Source organism: Mesoplodon bidens (assembly GCF_964165515.1).
Source record: "Mesoplodon bidens genome assembly, chromosome: 4".
Taxonomy (NCBI): Eukaryota; Metazoa; Chordata; class Mammalia; order Artiodactyla; family Ziphiidae; genus Mesoplodon; species Mesoplodon bidens.
Genome location: NC_138160.1, coordinates 151,754,435 through 151,775,301, shown reverse-complemented (window position 1 = coordinate 151,775,301; position 20,867 = coordinate 151,754,435). Strand labels below are relative to the sequence as shown.

The 20,867-nt window shown below is 60.4% G+C and overlaps 1 protein-coding gene across 7 annotated transcripts; it reads right to left on the bottom strand.

Moving 5' to 3' along the window:
- Nucleotides 1–631: 631 nt before the first annotated feature.
- Nucleotides 632–19,713, bottom strand: MED16 (mediator complex subunit 16). Of its 7 annotated transcripts, XR_014015772.1 has the most exons (17): nt 19,585–19,713; nt 18,024–18,201; nt 17,339–17,446; nt 16,895–17,064; nt 13,158–13,589; nt 12,381–12,486; nt 10,078–10,233; nt 9,083–9,294; nt 8,122–8,328; nt 6,976–7,186; nt 6,425–6,558; nt 6,052–6,244; nt 5,335–5,551; nt 4,189–4,272; nt 3,539–3,681; nt 2,146–2,355; nt 632–1,154 (listed from the first exon to the last, which is right to left on the bottom strand). XR_014015772.1 is itself a non-coding variant. In XM_081233507.1 (16 exons), exons 2-15 carry the CDS (start codon nt 18,154–18,156, stop codon nt 3,555–3,557), a joined length of 2,490 nt encoding a protein of 829 aa, XP_081089633.1. In that variant the 5' UTR covers nt 18,157–18,245; nt 19,585–19,713; the 3' UTR covers nt 632–2,355; nt 3,539–3,554. The 7 variants fall into 7 exon arrangements, 6 of the variants coding, with proteins under 6 accessions (XP_081089633.1, XP_081089636.1, XP_081089631.1 ...); XM_081233507.1 differs by having other exon boundaries at nt 632–2,355; nt 18,024–18,245; XM_081233510.1 differs by having other exon boundaries at nt 632–2,355; nt 6,047–6,244.
- Between the last annotated feature and the right edge of the window lie 1,154 nt (nt 19,714–20,867).

Genomic DNA, 20,867 nt, shown 5'->3' with positions numbered 1-20,867 from the left:
CCTCTTCCTGTCTCAGTAACACCTGCCCTTGTTGACTCCAGAGGGGGAGACCCGTGTGGACACATGGTGGGGGCAGGACAGGGGGCAAGGGAACATCCCCACCCACAAATCCCCTCCCAACCTGAAGGAACATTCCAGCAGGGCTCTCAGCAGGTGCCCCCCCCATGGCCCCCAGATGAGCCCGACGCTTCTGGACAGCCGGGCCCGCTTATGCCCACTGGGCTTGTCACAGCAGTTCACGGAGCGTTCTGGTTATCCGCTGCTGTGTAACAAACTGCCCCAAACTCGGCGACGCTGAGCCATCCCCGTTCGCCATTCACCGCTCTCAGCTTGTGTGGGTCGGGGTCACAAGGATGTGGGGGGGAGGGGCGTGTGTCCCTGTCCCACCACCTAGATGACCAGAGGCCTGGAAGCTCCAGGATGATGGCCCAGGAGCCAGGCGGGTTCCCACCAGCCTCAGGGTCACCTGGGGCCACTTCCCCTGCACAGGACAGGCGGGAACAGGTGCAAGCCCCAGACCTAAGGGGAGGAGATGCGGACCTGCCCACCAGGGAGCATCCGAAAATGGTGGCCGGGGTGTAAATGCCCACAATTTAACCTTAACCAATGAAACATGAGTGCAAGAAACAGGTTCATTTTTCTAAGACAAATAACTGGTTTAAAGACTTCAAATGACTTGAGAAACACAAGTTGCTTAAAAAAACACGGTCTGGGCTTCCCTGGTGGCGCAGTGGTTTGAAAGTCCGCCTGCCGATGCAGGGGACACGGGTTCGTGCCCCGGTCCGGGAAGATCCCACATGCCACGGAGCGGCTGGGCCCATGAGCCGTGGCCGCTGAGCCTGCGCGTCCGGAGCCTGTGCTCCGCAACGGGAGAGGCCACAACAGTGAGAGGCCCTCATACCAAAAAAAAAAAAAAAAAAAAAAAAAAACATGGTCAAATGGGGTAAAAGGCTGAGAAAAAATATGTAGGAATGTGGACCACATGCCCCTCGACCAGGGAGGCCGCCCTGGGTCCCCTTTCCCCAAGGGGACAGAAGGCGGTGGCAGCAGCAGGGGAGGTGAGTCCGAGGCAGGGTGTCTCCACCCCTCCCGGCACGGCCAGCAGCTCCAGGTCCCCACAAGTCCCCACAGAAGCACCTCTCGGACGGCAGGACCTAGATGCCAAGTGCTGCTGGTCAGCAGGGAAGCGGCCCCTGGCCCAGGTAATGGGGCCCCTGGAGCGCTGCAAGCCCCTGAAAGCCCGACAGACACCGCTGCCACGTGTTGACCTCCGCGGGGTGCCCGGCCGGCCTGCCCTCCCTTGCGCCTCCAGAAGGAAAACAAGAGAAGCAATCATCACTTAACAGGCAGGCGCTGTGCGGGGGCCTGCAGGGAGCCAGGCATAATGGGTGGAAGCAGCTGCCGGTGAAGCAGGACCCCTGGGGACCACGGAGCTCAGGAAACCCGGGGGAGGGGGAGGGATGCAGAGGGAAAGCAGAGACAGAGACACTCATGTGCACAGGAACCCGGCGGTGGGGAGCAGCCCCCACCCACGTCCAGCCCACCGCTCCCCCCGTGCAGAGACCCCTGTGCCTGGCAGACACTAGGTGCTCAACAAATGCTGACAGAGCAGGAGAGCAGCACACACGGGCAGAACCACATGCCTGTGGAGGGGGAGGGAGGCTCCGGGGGCGAGGGGGCTGCCAGCTGGCACCCAGGACACTGGCCACCCAGTGGGGACGTTTACTGGGCCTTCCCAGGTCAGAGACGGCGGTCGCGAGGGCTCAGCAGTGACAGGTACAGGTGAGGAACCCGAAGCAGACGCCCGGGCTGGTGTCACTGACAGTGGCCACTGGACACCCAGCAGGTTCATGTGGGATGTTCTGAAGGACAGACGCCTGAGCTGTCCTGGACCCTCTGAGCTGGGACCTGGGAAATCCAGGGCGGTCACTGCGCTCTGGGGTCCCAGGGGTCGGGAACACAGCCGTGGCTCTACCCAGGGCAGTGAGATCCTCAGGGCAGGCCCAGGCCTGTCTCAGTCACCACCTGTTATGGTGGCCATGCGGCCAGGCCCTCCACCCGGATCCGCCAGTAGGCTCCAAGGAAGAAAAAGCAGGGCCCACTGGGCCGAGGGTGCCAGCTTGAGGCTTCAGGCCATGTTCTCACCTGCCCTGCCGGTTACAGAGGTGCTGGCGCAGCTGATAAGGGCCCAAAAGCATAGTTCAAGGGTGGCATTGTCTCACGCACCCAGTGAAGGTCTGGAGTGCGTGGCTGCTCTGTGACCAGCAAGGGGACAGCGTGCCTTTCCTTTAAACCCATCAGGAATCCACTGACATTTTGCACAGCAAAGGAAACCATAAACAAAACGAAAACAACCTACGGAATAGGAGAAAATATTTGCAAACGATGCGACCAACAAGGGCTTAATTGCCAAAATACATAGCTCATACAACTCAATATTAAAAAACCAAACAACCCAATCAAAAAAATGGGCAAAAAATCTAAATAGACATTTTTCCAGAACAGACATACAGATGACCAACAGGCACATGAAAAGATGCACAACATCGCTAATTATTAGAGAGCTGCAAATTAAAACTGCAACAAGGTATCACCTCACACCAGTCAGAATGGCCATCATGAAAAAGTCTACAAATGACAAATGCTGGAGAAGGTGTGGAGAAAACGGAACCCTTCTACACTGTTGGTGGGAATGTAAATTGGTGCAGCCACTGTGGAAAACAGTATGGAGGTTCCTCAAAAAACTAAAAATAGAACTGCCATATGATCCATTCCTGGGCAAATGTCCAGACAAAACTATAATTCAAAAAGACACATGCACCCCAATGTTCACAGCAGCACTATTCACAATAACCAAGACATGGAAACAATCTAAATGTCCATCGACAGATGAATGGATAAAGAAGATGTGGTATATATATATATATATATATATATATATATATATATATATATATATATATATATATATATATATATGTATGTATATACACACACACATACACACAACAGAATATTACTCAACCATAAAAAGAATGAAATAATGACATTTGCAGCAACATGGATAGATCCAGAGATTATCATACTAAGTGAAGGCAGACAAAAACAAATATCATACAATATCATTTACATGTGAAATCTAAAATATGACACAAATGAACTTATTTACGAAACAGAAACAGACTCAGACATAGAACACAAACTCATGGGTACCAAAGGAGAGAGGGATAAATTAGGAGTGTGGGATTAGAAGATACACACTGCTACATATGAAATAGATAAATGACAAGGTCCTATGGTATAGCACAGAGAACTATATTCAATATCCTGTCATAAACCATAATGGAAAAGAGTAGGAAAAAGAACGTGTATGTGTACATATATGTATATATATAAATTTATATACTGTGTTATATACCAGAAACTAACAAACTTGTAAATCAACTACAATGAAATTTTTAGAAAAATTATCCAACTAATAATTAAAGACCATATTCACCAGACAAGAAAAAAAAAAAAAGAAAAAGAATCCACTTACAGGGGCCTGGGCTTAGTCAGGGGTAGCTGAGGGGCATCCGCCACCAGAGCCCCCCACACAGGCAGTTCTTGATCCAGCGCTGCTCCCACTGTTTGACGGCCGTGGTCTTGTTGGGTGACTTGAGCATGGTGACACAGCCACACCTGCGGGGGGGGTCAGGAGGGTGGGGCACTAGGCAAGGTCGGGTGGTGGCCACAGGGCCTTTGCACATGCTGTTCCACCCCAGGAATGCTGTTCCCTGCAGCCCCCACTCCCCCCACACTGATCTAATTCCTTCACATCCTTCCGTCCCAGTTCAGATACCACCCCCTCACCTCCCTCAGTGGACAGAGGAAGGGTTGTGGGTCCAAGTCCTGGCTCAGCCTATCCCTAGTGGTGTGACCCTGGGGTCGTCTGGCAGCACTTGGGGCCACGTTTGCAAAGCGCAGCACTGCTGCAGTCACTCCTTCATGTCTGCACTTGTCAGGTCACTGGGAGCCCCTCAAGGCAGGCTCGGGTCAGCCGCTCACCGCTGGGCCACCCCAGCCCTTTATGAAGACCACCTGGGGCACCCGCTCAGCAGCCCCACAAGGGAGGCACTCTGGGACCCCCGTTCCCAGGCGGGAAACCACCTGTGGCAGAGCGGGCCCGGTGTCTGCTGCAGTGCTCACCTGGTGCAGGCCTTGCAGGCCTCCGTGGGGTAGGCGCCCAGGTGCAGCCTCCGCAGGTGGTCCATCTTGGGCTGGCCCGGCGCCCTGACGGAGAGGGGCATGGGAAGGGCTCGGGAGTGTGTGCGCGTGCACGCATGCAGCGCGCGCGCGCACGCACAGGTCCATCTCCTAAAGGCAAAGCGTGCGTGACACACACTCGCTGGGGAACCGGGAGAGTCCGCCAGAGGGGCTTCTATACACCCTCTGCCCACAGACCCCCGGCCCGGGGTCGGGGTGGCGGCCCAGAACCGCCGCTGGCGCCCAGAGCCCCTCAGAGAGGACCTGGGGATGGGGCGGGTCGGCCTGTTATGCTCGTATCACACATTTGAAAACTTCTGAGAGTGTGAAACCCCTTGTACGACCAGCCACCTCTCCTTGTAAAGTTTTTTCTGAAACCCAAGCACAAACCACAGCGTGTGATTCATCAGGCTATTCCTCCCACGGCGAGACATGCAAGAAAATGTGGAAGGTGGAGAAGCAAGGCCCAGAGCGCTTCCCGGGGAGGCGGGGACGCGAACCTCCACTTGGGGATTCATCGCTCGAGCACCATTTCAGGCAGGCGGCCTGGCCGGCTACCTCCGGACTGCATCTCTGAGGTTCAGTTTCCTCGTCTGTTAAATAGGGACAAACCCCCACCCCAGGGCACTGCTGGGCAGTCATGAACTCACTCAGCAGGGTTGGGCTGTCCAGACCCCACACATTCCAAAGAATGGCTCCTGAAGTCACCTCTAAGCCCTGGGAGGTCTGCCTGAGAGGGTTCTGATTCCCTGGGGCCTTGGGCCCCACCAGGCAGTCCAGGCTGCAGTGCGATTTACGGTGGGGGACTGGGGCGTCAGCTTGAGCTCTGAAAGGGCTGGAGCCCAAGTAACCAAGGCCAGCCACGTGGGGCCCTCCAGGCAGGCGGTGACAGACCAGAGGGAGGATGATGTCACCCAGACAAACGAGGGCACAGATCAGCACAGGCCGAGGCGACTGGATGGAGGCAAGTGACCAGGAGGGGAGAGAGGGTGGAGGTGGGGGAGTCTCGGGAGCAGCACTGAGGTCAGGCTGGAGGGAAGCAGCGGGCACAGCATGTGCAACGGCCCCGAGGCAGAGATGGGCACGCACCTGATGAGGCCGTCCAGCTGCAAGCTGGTGGCACTGCCGGGCAGAGTGGGAGGCTTGCCAAAGTGCAGACGCAGGGGCTGCTTGGGCTGCAGGCGGCTGACGAGGCCATCGCTGACGGGCAGCCAGTCCAGGCTGGGGATGAGCAGCTGGCTGGGCAGCAGGCAGCACTCGTCAACGAGCGCCTCATCCGGCTCGCTCGTGGGGCCCTCATCGCGGCCTGCGGGGACGGGACCACGGGGATATCTTGCTCAGCAGCCTTGCCCAGAGCGCTGCCCACCCAGGAGGCATCATGGCCTCCTCAGAGCTCACAGAGCACCAGGCACAGGTCCCAGCCCTGACCCCACTTCCTGAGTGGCCCTGGGAAGCTCCTTCCTCTTCTCGGGCCTCAGTCCTCTCCTCTGTAAAATGGGGACCCACTTATTCATTTAAAAAATATGCAGCGAACACTGGGTGCCCTTCCTGGCATCACGGATGTGACAACGATAGAGCCTGGCCACAGAAACACACGACCTGGTGACACAAGACAAACAGGTGCCTAAGAGCGGCTGATGTTTAACGAGCACACACACCGTGCCTGGACCTGTGTTGGGTGCTGGGGGAACAGTGGGGGCCATGATAGAGCCAGTTTGACCTGTGGGAGCTTATATTCTGGTGGGGGGACTCAGCCAGGGCTTGTATTTTGGTGGCGGAATGACAGTAGAGAGCTGGGCGTCTTACAGCAGATCCAGAGCTTGGTAAGCAGGCGGAAGAGCAGGGACATGCTGTCCTGGGTGTCGGAGGTGGCCGTGTACACAGGCAGGCAGCTGGGTTTCAGCAGGCCCCAGATGCGGATGACGACCATCAGCTCCCGCAGCATGCCCAGCGACGTGCCATCCCGCAGGAAGCTGTGGCCGGGCCGCAGCGGGGAGCCCTATGGGGAGGAGGGTTCAGGTTGCTTACTTCAGCGTGTGCAGCATCCTAGGACCTCAGCAGGTCCTGGGGGGAGGGGTCTTCCGGGAGGGGCAGGGTCAGGGAGGTGGGACTTCAGGGGACAAGGCCAGGGCTGGGGCTCCTGGGGGGGTGGGGCTTCCAAGCAGGAGTGCAGGCGCACCTGGTTGGGCAGACTAGCCAGCAGGTAGAGCACGAAGTCGCCCACCCACTGCAGGAGCTGCTGTAGCGCCTGAAGCGTGTTCATGTCCAGGACGAACTCCTCCGTCTTGAGGTTGATCATGACCTTGTCAATGTCTGGGAGGGGACAGGCAGTCAGGGGCGGCCAGAACCTCACATGTGTGCCCGTCAGCACGCATGGTGAGCTGGACCCGCCCCCAGAGGCCGACACCTACGTCGTGAACAAGCAAATGAGGGATGGGCTTGGCTGAGCCTGGGACCCTGAAGGGTGGGGTTGGAGGGAGGGGCTCTGGGTGTCCACCGCTGGCCTTCAGATCGCTCTGCCCGCCCCTCGGACCCCCTGTGCCGGGCACCCTGCAGCTCCCGCCGGCCTCCAGGCCTCCACACAGGCAGTGCCCCTGGGGACGCCATCCCCAGGCTGGGTCATCTTCGTTCCCGTTAACGCCCACTGCGTGTCCCCAACGCCCCACACGTGCGCGATGGCTGAGGGGTCCTTAGCAGCCAGGGCAGCCCGCAGGACAGGGCAGGACCCACCGACGTCCGTGATCTTGGCGCAGACTTCCGTCAGCCGGTCACCGGGACTCTTGTCGGGCGTGTTGAGCACGTGCGGGCGCAGCAGCGACTTGAGCGTGGAGCTGGCGGCGATGAGGAAGAGCTTGGCGTGGTACTCGCACACGCGGGTCACTGCGCAGGGAGACAGCTTGCAGAGCGAGGCCTTCATGGCCAGGATCCGGGTAGAGAGGACCTGGGGGGTGGAGGATGTGAGTGGGCGGGGCATGCGCCTGAGGGGCCGGGGAGAGCGAGGCGCTGGGCCAGCTGGGCAAGCCGCTAACCCTCTGGGCCTTGCCCTCCTCATGCCGGAACCAGGTAAGAGGACCTTCCTCACAGGACGGCAGGGTCTCAACCTGCGGGCGTGTGTACCCCAGGGGCCGGAGGAACACACCTGGGACACCTCACGACTGGGGGCGCTCCTGGCATGAAGTGGGTGGGGCCACAGATGCAGCTCTACCCCACCCAGTTCCTGAAACCTGTCGTCTCCCAGGATGACTGGAGGACTTAAAGCATAAAGATGCTTGCATACAGGGAATCCCCTGGTGGTCCGGTGGTTAGGACTCTGCACTCTCCCTGTGGAGGGCCCAGGTTCCATCCCTGGCAGGGGAACTAAGATCCCCCAAGGCATGAGGGGTGCGGCCAAAAAAGAAAAAAAAAATGCTTGCACACAGCTCTGCCCCATAACAAGAGATCTGATCACTCCTGGCGTCCCTGGCTCTGAACCCAGCTCCGTCCTGCGCTGTTCCCTGGGTCGGGCCCGGCACTCGCACATCTCAGCAGGCTGCTAATGGGAATGGGATCTCTCCTTGACGGCTGGCACAGAGGACAACTTCAGATTCTTAGCAGCGCTGACCTCTACAGCTGCCCCACTGAACTCGGGGGGCTCTGGGTTTTACAGGCGCGCCACCATGGCGTCCAAACGATCCCTCCTCTCTGGCTCGCCCGTCTATAAAACTCCCGTTTAGTGCTCTGATAGCAAAAGAAAAGGCCTCCAAAGCCACCCAGAGGCAGGTGGCGTCAGGCCCACAGCCACGCACTCCTGGGTTGAGGCAGCAGCGAGGGGTGGGCCGTCTGGCCCGCGGGTCACCCTGACGGAGGGACTGGGCACCAGCCAAGGGGGGCGGGCACCTGCTGCAGCTCGGCCTTCTGGCGCGTGTACTCCTCATGCAGCTTCTCCACCAGGCTCTGCACCATGCTGGGCTGCACGTGCAGCAGGATGTCCCACCAGTCGTAGCCGGTCACCATGCAGTACTCCAGCAGGAAGAGCAGGTGCCGCAGGGCCAGCCCCGCGTCCAGCGAGTGGCCCATGGAGGGCGAGATGCGCAACATGCTCAGCTGTGGAGGAGGGCGGGGTGTGAGGGGGCTGGGCCCGAGGGGCAGCTGGGGGGCAGGGAGCGCACGGCTGGCGTGGGGCCCAGGCCTGCCCGCTGTCCTGTCACACGGGCGGGCTGCAGAGCCACAGCCCAGCCACGTGGCGTGAATGGGGGCCACAAGCCCCAAGTTTCCATAGCCGTGGCGATTCCCACATAGGGCCTGAAGGGCCTCCTAGCCAGCAGGGCGCCTGTCGGGTGACGGGGCCTGCAGGTCCACTTGGGGGCCGTGGAGTCCCTGGGAACACAGACCTCGTGCTCCCGAGAAGCCCAACCCACCACCCGGAGACACCGAGGATGGGGCCGGAGCAGAAGTCACAGGGTGCCCGACAGCAACTCGCAGGAGCCCACTGCGTGGGGCGGGGGGCACGCACACGTGGGTTTGAGCGTGTAAATGTGTGCACGTGTGCGAACGTGCCAGTAGGACAAATGTGAGGTGTGAGCATACACGGGTGTGAATGAGCGTGCAAACACGAGGTGTGAGCGAGTGAGTGTGCGAGTGGCTGTGAGGCTGCCCGCCCTCCTGCCAGGCCACAGACAGGTTCCCCTGGGAACCAGGAGGCCAACTCGCAGAGCATGTGCTGCGCACTGGGGACCTAGGACTCCTTGACGTCAGGAGCAGCACCCTAGGGGCCCCCACTTCCTGAGTGCGGCCCCCCGCCACAGACAGCAGCACGGGCACCCCGCCTCACCCTCGGTCCCCCCGGGACAGCACTGACCCTGCCGTGGTTGTCGATGCCCACGAGGGCCAGGGAAGTCCAGGAGAGCTGCATGGCCTTGAAGTGGACAGCGGGGCCCGTGGTCCGAGGGCGCTTGAGAGCCGGCTCGTCCACGGAGCGGGGGGCTGCGGAGCTATAGAAGATGGCCATCGTCTGCAGCGAGAGCCGGTGCACGATGTGGACGCTGCCGTCATGGAAGGCCAGGGCCAGCCCTGGGGGCACGTGTAGGGTCAGGCGGCCGAACCCAGCTCTGGACAACGGGAAGGGGCCGCCACCACACCCAGCAGAGGCTGTGCTAAGGAGCAGCGTGAGCCCCGAGCCACCGGGGTGCACCCCCCACAGTGGGGTCCAGTCCTGGCCAACCGGCCCCCGAATCGGTGTAGCAGACTGCACGCTGTCTGGGCACCTCTGCCCCGCTCCCCTGCGGCCAGCACTAAGTTTGGCCAACGTGAGGCAACAGGTGACTTCCAGGGAGACAAGTGGGAGGGGCAGGCGGAGAGGACAGCGGATGGGAAGGGCCTGGGCCTCATGTACACCAAGGGCCTCAGGGCGGAACGGAGGCCACTGAGCTCAGGGGCTCGTAGAACCCAAAGCCCGTAATCCACAGCAGGGAGCTGGGGGCTGCCCTGGACCGGCACCAACACGGCCAGCCTGACTCACCCAGGGTCACAGACGCCAGGGCCCAAACCCAGAATCGCCACGTGAGCTACTACAACGGGGGTGGGGGTGGGGGTGGGCATGGGAGGGAAGCTTATCTGGAAAGTTTTCCCCAAGTTCCCAGCCTCTCCCTTGTGGACTGCTAACAGCCCTCTACATAGTAAAGAGCACAGCTGGACGGTGGCCTCACAGCCCTGTGAGCCCATCAGATCCTGAAAGCAGCACCCTCGTCCCCAATGGGACTGACGTGAGGCTGGGGGCCAGGCTCCCAGGACCCTGTAATGGAAGCCCAAGCTCAGGGCCCACCCCCTTCCCCCGGGGGCTCTGAGACACCATACCGAGGCCGGGGTAGAACTGGGTGTCGCTGGCCACCTTCAGGTCAGTGTTGGTGAGTGAGATGGGGAGCTTGGGCAGCGCCACAGCAGACACGCGGTCCAGGTCGTTGGTGGCTGACAGGATCCGCCATTTGAGAATCGTGGGCTGTTTGTCACCAACTAAAAGGGGGTGGGGGGGACAGAGAGCAACAAAATGAAGACAAGACGGGGGTGGTGGTAGGGTGAACTGAGAGATTGAGATTGATATATATACACTAATATATATTAAATACATAATGAGAACCTGCTGTATAAAAAAATAAATACAAGGGCTTCCCTGGTGGCGCAGTGGTTGAGAGTCCACCTGCCGATGGAAGGGACGCAGGTTTGTGCCCTGGTCCGGGAAGATCCCACATGCTGCGGAGCAGCTGGGCCCGTGAGCCCTGGCCGCTGAGCCTGCGTGTCCGGAGCCTGTGCTCCGCAACGGGAGAGGCCACAACAGTGAGAGGCCCGTGTACCGCAAAAAGAATGAAGACACGACAAGGGTGGACCTGACCCAGCACCCTGCCCCTCCTGGAGACCCAGCAAGTTCACATGACTGGGGGTTGGGGGGAGAAGCGGAGGACCCCAAAGGATCCGGTCCTGGGCCTTCACAGGAACAGGAGGAGGCACCCGCCTGGGCCGCGAGGCTGTCAGCTGGCGGGGGCGGCTCCACCTTGTCCCCTCAAAGGAGCCAACGTGCTGAGAAGGGGAACCCACCCCCGACCCTGCCACCACACAAACCCCAAAATTCCCCAGTGACTTGGCCGGCTTGCGTGGGGTTCTGTCCCTGTGGTCTGAGAGGTCCTGGGTGGAACCCCAGCTCTCCCCATGAGCTGGACCGACAGGTGGCCAAGACGGGCTCCCCCCTGCGCCCACACCCTTGGTGTGATGATGAAGCCCCCCAGCGGGTGGGGTAGTTCCCATCGATCTGGGCTTGGCCCCCGGCGCTGCGGGCATGATGTGAGCAGAGGCTCAGTGGCGCCCATGCACCTGGACTCCAAGGTGACACTGAGGTGAGCCCGGGCGCCCAGGCAGCAGCCAGCACACAGGGAACCAGGACGGAGCAGCGGAGGCGGCCTGGCCCAGCACCCTCCGGGCTGTGGTTCTAAGCCAGAGTCTGGGGCTGGTGTGTGACACGGCAGAGCTGGCTGTGACGGCACGCCTCTACCCATCTGCCCTGAGAGCTCTTCCCTGGACGGCCCAGCACAAGGGGGCTCTTGGCAAACGTCATCCCACAGGGAGACCAAGGCCCAGAGAGGGACGATGCTGAGCACAGCTGCAACGGTGACAGCTACGGAGATGCCCAGGGAGGGAGGGCGAGCAGGCCAGGCACCCACACCCAGCCTGGCGGCCCCCGGCCATTCCTAGCTTACAGAGGGGAGCGGCCGCTGTCAAGAGGCTGAGCTGCTTGCCCGAGTCCACCTGGACCCACGTGTCCACCCAAGTCAGGCCAACCCCTGGAGCACGGGCTGGACGGTGGCTGGCAGAGCGGGGGCCTGAAGGGGAGGATGGGCTGGCGGGGGGCGCTTCGGGCAAAGGCAGGGAGGTAGGAGAAGAGGAGGCAGATCCAGGAGCCGCAGGCCGTTCGAAGCTCGTGCGAGGGGCAGGGTGGGGGGAGGAGGTGTGGGTGAGCTCAGCACAGAGCCTGCCGGCACTCGGACACCTGCATCAGGACAAGGCTCTACCCGCTGACGGGGGTGACAACCCTTTCACGTGAGATGTGGTCCCGCTTGTGACAAGGTCCCAGGGTGTGCGTGGGGGCCATGACCTGCCTGACGGCCGCGCCCACAGCTACTAGGACAGAGGAGGGAAGAGGGAAGGGCTGGGACCCCTTGTGGCTATGCCGCCCCGTGGGGTCACTCAGGAAAGGCAGCATAACCTTCTTCACATTTAGTTCCTCCGAGGCCACATCGAGCAGCTTAGGCAACCACCTTGCGGGCAGACGGAGCCTCAAGGGGCCTCTTGACTTGGCCCCTCGGCCACTCAAGGGCCAATAGCGCTGCCATCAGCGGGAACATGCCCCGTGTGGCCACAGGTTCACCCCCAGCTTCCAGGGAAGGAGCTTTTCCGGCTTCCCAGCCACACAGGTGTCAGGAGGGGGGCCAGTCCCGGCGGGGAACTCGGGGCTCCGCTTGGGTGTGGGGACAGAGAGGGAGGGAAGAGAGTGGCGGGCACGTTCTTGGCAAACTCAGGTCACCCCCGTGCCTCGCTCTACCCGAGGGCTCCCAGAGGACCCCAGGTTCCCGGGAGGCTGCGTGTCCCTGGCCGGCTGGAGCGGGACTCACCGGCGGGCGAGAGCTGCTGGAAGATGTTGTTCACAGGGAGCCCCTCCTTGCGCAGGGACCAGCACTCCACCACGCTGCTGGTCTGGCTGGACGCGCACAGCAGCACCTGGGGGGGTGGGCGGCTCGGTGAGGGGCCTGGACCAGCCCCTCGGCCTCTCCGGGCTTCCGGCTGCTCCACGGGGCTCACATCGGCACCCGCCTCACAGCCGCTGCGGATTCCGACCCAGGTACACCCAGCCAGCACCGCACCTGCCCCCCATGACCCCGCCTCCCCTGGGGAAGGCAGTCACTCAAGGCACCCCCAGCGGGAAGCGAGGGGGCCGCGTAAAAGTACTGGGACTTCATGAAGCTGGAGGCTGATCAGTGCAAGGTTATGAGGGGACCCCGGTGCAGCTGGCTGAACCTCGCCCCCAGAAATGTCCCTGTCCTGGTCCCAGGACCTGTGGATGTGTCAACTCATGGGGCAGAGGGGACTTCGCAGGTGAGATTAAGTTAAGGCCCCTGAGACGGGGATAACCCTGGATTCACGGGGGGCCCAGCGTCACCCCAGGATCCTTATAAGTGGGAGGCGGGAGGGTCAGAGGCAGAGAGAGACGGGAGAGGCTGCGCTGCTGGCCGTGAGGATGTAGGAGGGACCGCGAGCCAGGGATGCGGCGCCTCTAGAAGCTGGGAAAGGCGGGAACCGATGCTGCCCTGGAGCCTCCGGAAGGACCGGCCCTGCCCACGCCTGGGTTTAGCCCCGAGCGGTCCTACCACGGGGTGGCCGGGTGGGCACACCTGCTCTGACATGTCTCGGGCCAGGAACTTGAGGTGGGTGATGGCGGGGAGCCGGTCCCGGCGGTTGAGGTCGGTGGTGCAGCGCATGAAGAGCGAGGGCAGGATCTCGGTGTCGATGCGGCACTTCTCGTTGACGACGCTCACGCACACCTTATAGAACTGCACTGGGGATGCGCTGCTGCCGTCTGCCGTGGCCACCACGATGTTGCCGCCACCCGTGAAGGCGATGTCGGCCAGGGCCACGCGGCCACGCAGCCGGCACAGGCTCTCCGTCGAGGTCAGCACTTGCCCACTGGGCTTGAGCAGGGACACGGTGACCAGGCCGCTGACCGTCACCGCAATCCAGCCCTCCATGGGCTTGCCCCCAAACAGCGTGAGCGACGGCGAGAACTTGACTCGGGAGAACTTCTCGCCGAAGCTGGAGGCGCCCGACTGTGGGGGAGGGGGAGGGGTCAGCTCGGGGCGGCCCCGGCCACGCGCTTGGCCTTCAGGGGTCTGCCTCTGTGACCCCAGGACGCCCTTCTGGGAGTCGCACCCTTGGGAACATGGAGGAATCACGTGGCAGAAGGCACGAGAGCATGAACTTGAGTTCAGGTCCTGCCTCAGCCACTCAAGCACTGTGTGATGTGGGCCTCTCTGACCCTCAGTATCCCCATCTGTACGTCCGAGGGCTGTGGTGAGGCTGACACACTAGACACACACAGGACAGGACCCACCATGCTTTCCTCACAGGGTCAGACACTCAGTACTTTCAGCTTTGTGAGCCAAGTGGTCTGCTGTAACCACTCAGCTCTTTCCCTGCGTCTGCAGCAAAGAGAAGCAGCTGCCAGTGAGACTGCTTACAAAGTAGGCGAGCGAGCAGGCTGCCGTTTACAGACCCCAGAGGTAAGGCATTCCGGCTGTGCTGCAAAGTACAGCTGCCACTGCTATTTTACCTTTCCAAACCAGGTTTAAGTTACAATTAACGTACAGCAAAATTCACCTCCTCTCGGCTTTCGGTTCAAGTTGACAACCACCCCATTGTGCGAACCGCTTCGATCCTGGGCAGGAACGTTTCCACTCCCCTCGGAAGGGCCCTCGGGCAGCCAACCCCTGCCCCGGCCCTGGTTTCTGTCCCCGGCTGTGCCTCTCCCAGCGTTCCACCCCAGGCGGACCCAGGAGCAGCCTGCGCGCCGGGTTCCTTTCAATCCGTGCAACACGTCTGTCACTGAAACAGCACGAGCTGGAGACTAAGCAGGGCTCTCTGGGCAGTGGGAGAGCATGTGCCCTCTCTGTCTGGGGAGCAGACCCACAGGGCCAAGCGTCCAGGGAAGGCAGGGCTGACCATGGCCCCAACAGAGTCTTCCAGACGTGGAGGTGCCGGCAGTGTTGTAAAGAAAGAAGCAGGGGCTTCCCTGGTGGCGCAGTGGTTGAGAGTCCGCCTGCCGATGCAGGGGACACGGGTTCGAGCCCTGGTCTGGGAAAATCCCACATGCTGCGGAGCAACTAAGCCCGTGCACCACAGCTACTGAGCCTGTGCGTCTGGAGCCTATGCTCTGCAACGGGAGAAGCCTGCGACAGTGAGAAGCCCGCGCACCGTGATGGGGAGTGGCCCCCACTCACCACAACTAGAGAAAACCCTCGCACAGAAACGAAGACCCAACACAGCCAAAAATAAATAAATAAATTCATTAAAAAAAAAAAAGAAAGAAAGAAGCAAAAGCCCCCAGATGACCCCCAAGGAGAGACGCTGGCAGTTTGAAAAAGGAACGTCCCAGGCTTCCCTGGTGGCGCAGTGGTTGAGAGTCCGCCTGCCGATGCAGGGGATGCGGGTTTGTGCCCCAGCCCGGGAGGATCCCACATGCCGCGGAGCAGCTGGGCCCGTGAGCCATGGCCGCTGAGCCTGCGCATCCGGAGCCTGTGCTCGGCATCGGGAGAGGCCACAACAGTGAGAGGCCCGCGTACCGCAAAAAAAAAAAAAAAAGAAAAGAAACGTCCCACAGAGAAAAAGGTCCAGAAGGTTAGGCAGCAAGCCCTGCAGTTAGAATTCCTACCAAGGGGAGAAGGGATAGACGCCTGACCTCAGCATCATGGGCAAGAGCCGTGTGCATGTCCAAGCGGTTTTTTTTTAAATAAATTTATTTATTTATAGCTGTGTTGGGTCTTCGTTTCTGTGTGAGGGCTTTTTCTAGTTGTGGCAAGCGGGGGCCATTCTTCATTGCGGCGCGTGGGCCTCTCACTATCGCGGCCTCTCTTGTTGCGGAGCACAGGCTTCAGACGTGCAGGCTCAGTAGCTGTGCCTCACGGGCCCAGTTGCTCCGCGGCATGTGGGATCTTCCCAGACCAGGGCTCGAACCTGTATTCCCTAGCATTGGCAGGCAGATTCTCAACCACTGCACCACCAGGGAATCCCTGTCCAAGTGTTTTAAACAAGCACATATGTCTTTTATAATTTAGAGACAAAGGGATCTGGTGGTAAGAAGAACAATAGCCCTGACGCTCGCAACAGGGTGGACGGACCTTGAGAACACGACGCTAATGAGAGAAGCCAGACACAGAAGGACACACGGTGTGTGATTCCATTGATGGGAAACATCCAAAACAGGCAAGTCCACAGGGACAGACAGTGGGTTCATGGTTGCCAGGGGCTGGGGTGGGGAAGGGGAGGGAGGCTAATGGGGACAGACTTCCTTTGAGTTGAAAAGAATGGTCTGCGGCTTCCCTGGTGGCGCAGTGGTTAAGAATCCGCCTGCCAATGCCGGGGACACGGGTTTGAGCCCTGGTCTGGGAAGATCCCACATGCCGTGGAGCAACGAAGCCTGTGTGCCACAACTACTGAGCCCGTGTGCCACAACTACTGAGCCCATGCACCACAACTACTGAAACCTGCGCGCCTAGAGCCCACGCTCTGCAACAAGAGAAGCCACCGCAATGAGAAGCCCGCGCACTGCAACGAAGAGTAGCCCCCGCTCGCCACAACTAGAGAAAAGCCCACATGCAGCAATGAAGACCCAACACAGCCATAAATAAATAAATAAAGGAAATAAAGAAAGAAAATATTAAAAAAAAAAAAAGGATGGTCTGAAATCGACTGTGGTGATGGTTGTACTAGTCTGTGAAGATACTAAATAAACCTCCAATCTGTATACTTCAGGTGAGTGAACCATACTAAGCGACTTGTATCTCAGTAGAGCTGTTACATAAAAAAAGAGAACAGACAAAGGGAAGGCAGCACGCACCCCCTGCCCCCGCTCCCCGCGGCCTGGAGCCAGCGCTGCGTGCGCTGCTGCCAGATGCTGACAGTAACTGTCCCCAGGCCCTGCACCGGGCACAGGGAGCAGACATGGGGAAGGGATGGGAGAAAAGTCACTTCCCACAGCACCAACCCAGGAGGGGCTCCTGGCTCTGGGGAGCAGCCGGCAGAGCAAGCCACGTGCGCCCCGGCGGCCCCACCAAGCCCTCTCAAGCCTTCTCGCGCTAGACCCTCACCACGGCCAGCGGCAGCCCCACTTGATGGTGAGGAGAGCGAAGGGTGAGGCGTGGCATCGCGATCTGAGTTCAGCACCCTGGACCCAGGCGGGTCTCTCGAGGGGACGCTGGGCTGAACTGTGGGGTACAGGCAGGAATTCTGGGATCTCACCACGTCAGTCACACGGGTGACTGACCCTGCATGGCAGGTGTGAGCCGGGCTCAGGTGAGGAGGACCAAAAGGGTGCCGGTGACACAAGAGGAGCTGCACCCCCAGGCGGGACACCCACCTTTTCCACGTGCAGGGCCAGCTTCACACCATTGTGCAGCCACGACAAGGCTACAATGGGGTCCCCCTCCACCAGGCTGCCCACGGGGCTCTCCCAGCTGTTGGCCAGGTGGTCGGCCATGCTCCAGCACTTGATTTGCCCATCGGCATCAGCTGACAGCAGCCTCGAGCCTGTGCAGGGCGGGGCGGGGGACAAACCCGTGTCACAAGCTTCCCCCCCACTGTCCATCAGGGGCCGGGGTGGGAGAGGCCGGCCTGGGGGCAGTAGAGCAGGGAGGGGCACAGGCGAGTCCGGAAAGGACTCTGGATAGCAGCAGTGGGCAGAGCAGGGGCCGCCAACGCACAGGTCAAGGGTTAGAGTCCCAGCTCTGGACACCTGGGCCAGGACCAGGAAAAGAAAGAGCAGGTGGCCCTGGGATTCAGGGTCAAGGGGAGCTGCCCTCACCTGACTGGTCCCACTCAAGGCAGGTGATGGCTTCGCTGTGCTCCGAGCAGATGGAGTGCACGTCCCAGGGGTGCTCGGTGTCCAGGATGTGGATCATGCGGGTCAGGTCTATGAAGGACGGTGTGGTCAACACGGCAACAACAGCCGGGTGCCCGACGACCCCGGGGGCATCGGGGAGGAAGAAGCAAAGCCCCGGCCATGGGGACTCAGGAGCCGCTGCTGACAAGCCGGCGGCCCGAGTAGAGATGGAGCAGCCCGTGACCCTGCCTCCAGTGGGGCAAAGGAGACGTAGAAAACGGCACCGGAAAAAAACGAACCCCAAATGCTAACAGTGGGCGTCTCTCCGTGGAAACTAACAGCTGGTTCTTTCCCTCACCCTAAGTTTCTGTTTTTCTAATTCCCTCTCCCAAGTGCACGTCACTCAGTGGCAGAGACAACACAGGCCCAGCTAGCAGAGTGCACCTCAAAGTCAGGTGGTGACACGTTTGGTCTGGAAAACTCAGGCAGGAGCCTCAGCAAGCTGCACGGGGCCACCCACCCCTGGCCCCTGCCATCCCACCGGTGATCCCAGTGCCCCCAGCTCCAGGCCCTCTGTGCCCCTCACCACCCCTCATCACCCCTCATCTTGGAGGAGGAGACCCTGTGGGAGCCGGGGGGGTGGGGGGCAAGGGGGCGGCTGGCGCACCCTGGTCGTCACTCCGCAGGTCCGTGGTGAAGGCGATGAGGTTACGGCAGGACCAGGTGCAGGCCAGGGGCACCGACGGGCAGTGGGTGCTCTTGGGCCATTTCTCCCACTCGCAGATGTAAGCCAGGTCCATTGTGCCCACCTGCCAAGGTCACACACGGAGGACAGTCACCAGCTCCTGCAGCAGGGAGGACTGGCTTGTCATCGATGTTCACGCAGCACCTGCAGGACCCCAAGGACAGTGCTGGACACTGGGTAACCGCGGGGGACAAAGTGGACTCAACCCCTGCCCCGCATGCGGCGGGGGAGCTGCATTTTACTCATACATGGCCAGGGAGGCCTCCCCGGTGGAGGTGTGAGGGATCAAGGCACACAGCCTGAAGGAAGAGCATTCCAGGTAGAGGAAACAGCCAGTGCAAAGGACCAGAGGCTGGACTGAGCCTGGGCGCTCAAAGAGTGGCACGGGGCCCTGCGGGGCAGGAAAAGGGTGAGTGAGGGGGCGGGGCAAAGTAAGGGTGGGGAGAGGACATGACAGGTCGTGCAGGGCCTGGGGGGTTTCACCCTGAGGGAGGTGGCAGCCCCAGGAGGGCTGAGGCCTGTTTATGTTTCACAGGCCACTCTGGCTGTCTGGAGGGCGAGGCTGAGAGACAGGGTGGGGGTGACTGCACTGGTCCAGGTGAACAAAGCTGGGGACAGTGCAAGCTGTGAGGAGCGGTAGGGTAGGACCCGGGTCTATCCTTAAGGAGGAGTCCACGGACACCCAAGAGCACCGGTGGGGCTGCCTTTGACAGAGGCAGGGAGGGGGCCGGGCAGCAGCTTGGTGCCGGGCTTCCACAGGTAACTAAAAACGTGAACGGTGAACGTTTCCTCAGCGCGCTCCACGCGCCGGGCATCCATTAAGGTTATTTCTTTTCACCTTTACCAAAGCGCAGTGAGACTGGGAGTACGATCGGCCCCGTCTTCCTCAATCCCGACCCCCAGGCCCCAGGCTTCTTCAAGCCATGCCCGGGAACACCGAGGCCCCGCCCACAAGCCCTTTCAACAGTCTTTAAGCTCTGCTCCCAAAGCTCTCCGGCCCCGCCTCCTACAGTATTTGCTTTCCACACCCCACTCCCAATTTGCCCCTTGTGTCCCCAGGCCCGGCCCAAACTCTGTTTTCATCTCAGGGTCTCCGAAACAACCCCAAGGCCCCGCCTCCATACATCTGGCCCTCCAGGTCGCGCCCCCAAGCCCCCCCCAACGCATCTCAGACCCTCCCCGAGGAGGTATAACCTTAGGCCCCGCCCCCGATCGTTCCAGGCCCCGCCCCGATTTCTCCCTGCCCCGGTGCCCCGACCCCCGGGGCGCCTCAGGTCCCCCCAAGTTTCCGCCACGACCCCCAGACCCCGCCCAGCGCACTCAGGACGCGTACCCAGCACCCTTTGCTCTCCAGGCCCGCCCTCTGACCCCACAGGCCCCGCCCCGGCGCCGCTAGTTACCGCCTTCCCCGGCCGGCGCTCCCCGCTGCCGCGGCGCCGTCCGGAGGCCGGCCGACCGCCCGAGCCCCCAGCCCTGCACTCACCGGGCCGGCCTGTGAGCCCAGCCGAGCCGGTGGCCGCAGCCTGCACTTGCCCTAATGCCCCGGCTCCGCCGCCGCCATCTTCCCAGGAGCAAAGATACCCCCGCGCAGCGCAGCCGCTTCCCGGAGACTTCTGGGACCGCAGCGGCTCCGGCTCCGCCCCTCTTCCGGTACAATTTGCATGCGACATGGATTCCCAGCAGCCACCTGAGTCATATTTGGTGGAACAAAAACCACTTTCTGAATTTCAGTGAATGACCCCATTTGGTTAAGGTATTGTTGCAGAAATATCATAAAGGAAGGGACGAATGGCTGAATCGGTTTTTAACGGAGCTCGCCCTTAGTGTAAAAGGATATATTCTATGCCCTCTAAATAGCTCTGGGGTTAAATCTTAGATTGTGCTCGCTTCGGCAGCACATATACTAAAATTGGAACGATACAGAGAAGATTAGCATGGCCCCTGCGCAAGGATGACACGCAAATTCGTGAAGCGTTCCATATTTTTGCCCTTCTTCTTCTGGTATCTGCGGTGTTATAATTGGGCTCTATAAGAGAGGTGACTTAACGCATCGAGGGTCCCTCTGGATTCAACCCCCATCTGCAATTCCTTTTCCAAAAGTTGGTTCTATTGCTGTTGGACTCTCCCCATTTTGAAAGGTCTTTTCTAGAAAGACCTCCTAGGGTTGCAGGGAAGGGTGAACCGGGTGACAGGCACCGCCTGGGCAAAGGTCGGGGGGCCGGGCTGTCTGGGGGCCCGGCTGGAGTAGCGGGGTGGGGGAAAAAACCCACGCACCAACCAGGGGCCAGGACAGGACGGAGTTGGCGTTAACAGTTCTGGAGGCAGGCTGTGAACTCCCCCAGAGACCCGACACCCGCGCCCGGAGCCCCAGCCCGTCCTCTGGGCGCCGGAAATTCGGTCCCCTTCACAGGTGGGAGTCTCCAAGCGGGTTACTCAAGTATCTCCTTGTGTCCTCCGTACGAGCCCTTGGGATTTCCATTATTTAGCATCTATGTGTAGAACTTTTAAAATGCCTGTTAAAATGGAAGACAGCACACCCAGCGCCCAGATCTTGGTTTTTAAAACGGTGCCCCAGGGAAAGGAACCAGGCTCCTTGGAGAAAGGGCTGGTTCTAGGACGAAGCAAGAATATGCAGAGGAGCCCTGTGCGTCTTGTAGCGGCAGAAAGTAAGGCGGGTGCTCAAATAAATAAAACCCCGCAACTATGGGAGTGCCTCAGTGACACACAGGAGCCACTGACAGGGCTCCCAGCAGCCAAATCTGGAAC